Below are 5,206 nucleotides of genomic sequence, written 5' to 3' on the forward strand. Positions count from 1 at the left end.
GTATTTGAGATGGCACCACAGTTACTTGGAGAATGTTTTTCACCTGATTTATGCAAAAGAATTACCCTCTCAATCTTCCAATCGTCGGGGATGTGACCAAGCTCCAACGACTGCTCAAAAAGTTTGGATAAAATGAATGCACTGTACATTTTCGTATTTTTTTTTAAACTTTAGAAATGATGTTGTCAATACCAGAAGATGACGGCATTTTGAGAGTATCAATTGCATTGGCTATGCCAATAGTGTCGATACAAACAAGCATCCTGTAGAAATGTGGATGAGTAGAAAAATCCTGAATACAAGACATCTGAGAGGAAGAGAACGCCAACACAAACATTTCGTTAAAGGCACAATCACTGCTAGGAATACCACAACCATCAGCATTTCTAAGAGACACGACACACTTACCATTCTTATTTACTGAGTTCCAGAATTGTTTAAGATTACTAATCAGGATGCTGGGCAAGCTAACATTAAAAAATACATCTTCGGCGTTTGTAATGGTTGTCTTATGAGCACAAGCTGCGGACGCATAGGCGTCTCAACGCTGCTCAGAATTAGAGCTTTTCGCAGATCGAAAAGACGTTTCTTCTTGTTAGACAATCGTTTAAGGGATGGATTAAAACATGGAGACGAGCAATTATAAGTAACGGATCTTATCGGCATGTAGGTGCTCATGAGATAATCAACTTCGTATTTAAATAGGTTCCAGTTTTTTTTCCAGGGAGCGATACGAAACTTTTTGTAAGTAGTCATTAGAGAAAAGGCACAACTCACGACAACTAACGATCAATTGATTTCAAGTCCGCTATCTTATAATCTCTATCGCTTTTCTTATTATCAACAGCACGAGATATTGCAACCTTGAGCTCGAAATTAATGAGTGGTCACTCAAGCCAGGCAGGCAGGATATAGAAGAAACAATGTCGGGCACAGTAGACAAAAATAAGGTTCAGATGTGATGTAGATGGAGGGATTCTCATAGGTTGCGTAACGAGTTGCGAAAAATTAAAATTAAGACACATATGTAAAGTGTCGTAACATTCCGTTGAAAAAGGATTCGAAAATAGTCGTTCCCTGAACCACACTATGTCGGGATAATTAAAGTCCCAGTAAAATTCGTGTTAGACTGGGAAAACGAACAGAAACTTCATTAACAGCATCATGTAAATCTTGAACGAAGTTAGAACTACTGGACGGGGGAGGATAACAGGCTTTCAAAATGAACCACGAGTGGCGCAAGCGAAGGCGAACAAACGTAATTTCCATGCTGTTACTTATATCAATGATGATGACGATGATTGGGGGCTTTATGGCACAAAATGCTACTGAGGCCAAAGTGCGTCAAACTAGGTAGTTCATTCACATTCTAGATAAAATGGGACATTGCTCGTCATTATCATGGGCATTAGAGCTGGTGTAAAAAGCCAGTGCTCGAAATAAAACTGAGCACTCGTTCAGATGGGATAAGAGGGTGATCTCCTAGTAACAGAACAGGGTGAAAAGGTATACGATATCTAAACAATTCAGGAAAATGATGCCGTCGTTTTTCATCAAGACCGGAACAGAGCCATTGAATGTGTAGGATGAAAACATCATCCCCGCAGTGTATACATCGGGGTGGTTCTTCTCCACAGAGGAGATATTTGTGGGTTATATAGGAATGGCCTATGCGAAGGCGACATAACAATACCTCATGAAATCGATTTTTTAAAGAGGCTCTCTCCCACAGTCCCAGAATGGGCTTGGTGAAGTGAAGCTTATTGTTGGATTCTTCGTCCCATTCTGTCTGCCATCTCTGGAAAATTGATGCCCTTACGACCGGTTTGATATCCTGGTAAGGTAACAAGGCTGCTAACTGTGATAGACAGCCAGGTGGCGCCCGCTGTACACCTGGTATATAAAGAGCATGTCGCACGAGATTAAAACAGTTGAACACCGGGCAAGCTTGCGTGCACTCGTCAATGCCCCGCTGTCCCGCGAACTCGCCGAACATTACAGTGGCGACGAGGAAGTGGAAGTGTTGAACTGCTGCCGTCGGACCGTGCGCCTGTTCTGGAATGCCGGTGGTCGGCAAACTAGAGCCGTTTGACACTGAAACGAACTGGAGCGAGTACCGGGAGCGGGTTGAACAGTACTTCATCGCCAACGATGTCAGGGATGAGAAAAGGCGAGCTGTTTTACTTACGTGTTTTGGACCCGCCACATATTCGTTGCTTCGAAATCTTCTGGCTCCTGTGAAACCGTCGGAGGCCAGCCTAGAAACCATTTTTGAGGTATTAGGCGAGCATTTCTCACCGAAGCCTTCGGAAGTCGTCGCAAGCTTTAAGTTCAATTCACGGATGCGTCATGACGGTGAGACAGCGGCGGATTTCTTTGCTTGTCTGAACAAGCTGGCGGATGATTGCGGATTCGGCGCGTTCCGAAATAGAATGCTGCGAGACCGCATCGTCGGAGGTATTAACGACGAGATGATACAAAGGCGACTCCTAGAGATTCCAGATTTGACCCTTGACCTCGCCAAAAAGACGGTCGTTGCAATGGAAGCAGCGAAGAAAGATTCGCAGATGCTATCGACGTCTATCCAGCCAAACCTCGCGTCAGCTAACACAGTGTCACGCGACGCAGCTGTGAACCCGAAGTGGAAGACTGGCACCATCTCGTGTTTTCGTTGCGGAGGCGAGCATTACGCCACACAGTGCCGTCATGCAAGTACCACTTGTCACAAGTGTCGGGGAAAGGGGCATCTGGCACGAGTGTGCAAGGGGAAGACAGCGGATGCAACCGCCGGCGGCCCGACGACGTCCACTAGAATACCGAGATCGGTCCACACCTTGGACGGAGCGGGCCAGTCGCAAGATGTCTCACTGCCAGAAGTCTACGAGATGTGGGAAATGACATCTTCTGCAGTCGACGGCCAACCTTTCCGAGTGGAAGTTACGGTTAACGGGACTCCATTGCTGATGGAACTTGACACGGGAGCTAGCGTGTCTGTTGTGTCTGAGGAGACATTTCGACGCGAATTTCCATCAAGGCAGCTGGACCCGTCGCGCATCATGCTGAAAAGCTATTCAGGTGAACTTTCCCCAGTTCAGGGAAGCCTTACTGCAACGGTGAGACTTGGAAACCGCGAATGTCAGGACATCCTGTATGTTGTCCCTGGCTCCTGCCCATCTCTGCTAGGACGTGGCTGGATGAAAGGCCTTGGCATCAAGCTTTCCAACGCGAAGGATGTCAACTTCGTGACTTCTGTTGCGAACCTCGTTGCTGAATACTCCAGTATCTTTGATGAAGGTCTGGGAACTTTCAAGGGGGTGGCCGCAAAGATAAATCTTCAGGACAACGCCAAACCAAGGTTTTTCAAGCCTCGTTCAGTTCCATTTGCGATGCTTGACAAAGTCAACGAGGAGTTGCAACGCATGGAACGGGAGGGAGTCCTACGTCCAGTGAAGACTTCGGAATGGGCTGCCCCTATTGTACCGGTCCTGAAACAAAATGGACAAATTCGCATCTGTGGAGACTTCAAAGTCACTGTGAATCCTGTGACTGTACCTGAAAAGTACCCCATCCCGCGAGTGGAGGACCTGTTTGCTAAGCTGAGCGGAGGCGAGAAATTCAGCAAGTTGGACTTAAAAGATGCATACCTACAAGTTAAACTTGATGAGAAGTCGTCACAACTGGTTACCATCAACACTCCACGAGGTCTGTACCAGTACACTCGCCTGCCGTTCGGTGTGACCTCCGCACCATCGATCTTTCAACGAGAGATGGAGAACCTATTGCAAGGACTTAAGCATGTCGTTGTATATTTCGACGACATTCTCGTGACAGGGCGAAACGATCAAGACCACCTGGAAAACCTGAACCAAGTGCTGAGTCGGCTGCAGCAAGCTGGGCTGAAGCTGAAGCTGTGCAAGTGCGATTTCTTGGTTCCCCAGGTTAAATACTTGGGTCATGTCGTTAGCTCTGCGGGATTCCAACCAAACCCAGAAAAGACTGACGCAGTACTGAAAGCTCCAAGGCCTACCGATGTAAAAACGCTGCAGAGCTACCTGGGACTGGTCAATTTCTATCGTCGGTTCCTGCCTAACTTGTCCAGCGTTCTACATCCGTTAAACCATCTTCTGGGGGCAAAGACGCCTTGGACTTGGGGTGCGGACCAGGAACAGGCTTTTCGTCAGAGCAAGGAGTTACTGCTGTCTGCCGCGGTATTGGCGCATTATGACCCGAAGAAAGCAGTGGTGCTTATCTGCGATGCGTCGCCGTACGGAATTGGGGCTGTCCTTGCTCACCGAGAAGATTCAGGTGCTGAGAAACCAATTGCGTTTGCATCTAGAGGTCTTCTGCCGGCTGAGCGCAACTACAGTCAGCTTGACAAGGAAGCCCTGGCTCTGATATTTGGTGTGACTAAGTTCCGGCAATACCTGTGGGGCCGTGACTTCGAAGCGGTCACAGACCACAAGCCCTTGCTGGGGCTGCTTGCTGCGGACAAGCCTGTACCTGAGACCTGTTCGCCACGGGTGCTGCGTTGGGCACTGATGCTGTCGGCTTACAGCTACAAACTGAAGTACAGACCTGGTTCACACATAGCAAATGCGAATGCCTTGAGTAGGCTGCCGCTGCCAGTTCCTCCATGTTCCATCGAGCGGCCAGCCGAGGTATTTATGCTCGAGGGGGCCTATCCTCGCGTACTACTTGCGTCTGTCGTGGCTGACGCCACTTCAAAAGACTTGATTTTGTCGAAGCTTCGAGATCATTTGTGGTCTGGAGCTGAGCTGCATGACCCAGACTTAAAACCGTACGCTCCTCGAACAACTCAGCTGTGCGTACAAGAGAACTGTATCCTGTTGGGGTCAAGAGTCGTCATCCCAGGATCCTTACAACCAGAGGTTCTACGACTCTTGCATGAAGGTCATCCAGGGATCGCCAAAATGAAGGCCGTGGCTAGGAGTCATGTATGGTGGACATCATTAGATGAAGACATTGCGGCTACAGTGCGGGGATGTCGTGTGTGTCAAGAAAACCAGCGACTCGCACGACCAGCACCAATGATGCCATGGCCATTCCCAGAAAAGCCATGGTCTCGTCTTCATATCGACTTTGCTGGACCAATGAAGAACCGATATCTACTCATCGCGGTCGACGCCTACTCAAAATGGATTGAGGTCGTTCCTGTGTCCACGCCGTCGGCAGAAGCCACGATCCC

The 5,206-nt window shown here is 48.3% G+C and overlaps 1 protein-coding gene across 1 annotated transcript; it reads left to right on the top strand.

Moving 5' to 3' along the window:
• Positions 1-2,540: 2,540 nt before the first annotated feature.
• Positions 2,541-3,179, top strand: LOC115309103 (the record flags this gene model as incomplete). Its single annotated transcript, XM_042287521.1, has 1 exon — positions 2,541-3,179. A coding segment is annotated over exon 1 (639 nt), but the record flags the coding sequence as incomplete, so codon positions are not given.
• Between the last annotated feature and the right edge of the window lie 2,027 nt (positions 3,180-5,206).

Source organism: Ixodes scapularis, unplaced genomic scaffold, assembly GCF_016920785.2.
Source record: "Ixodes scapularis isolate PalLabHiFi unplaced genomic scaffold, ASM1692078v2 PGA_scaffold9__187_contigs__length_104089568, whole genome shotgun sequence".
Taxonomy (NCBI): domain Eukaryota; kingdom Metazoa; phylum Arthropoda; class Arachnida; order Ixodida; family Ixodidae; genus Ixodes; species Ixodes scapularis.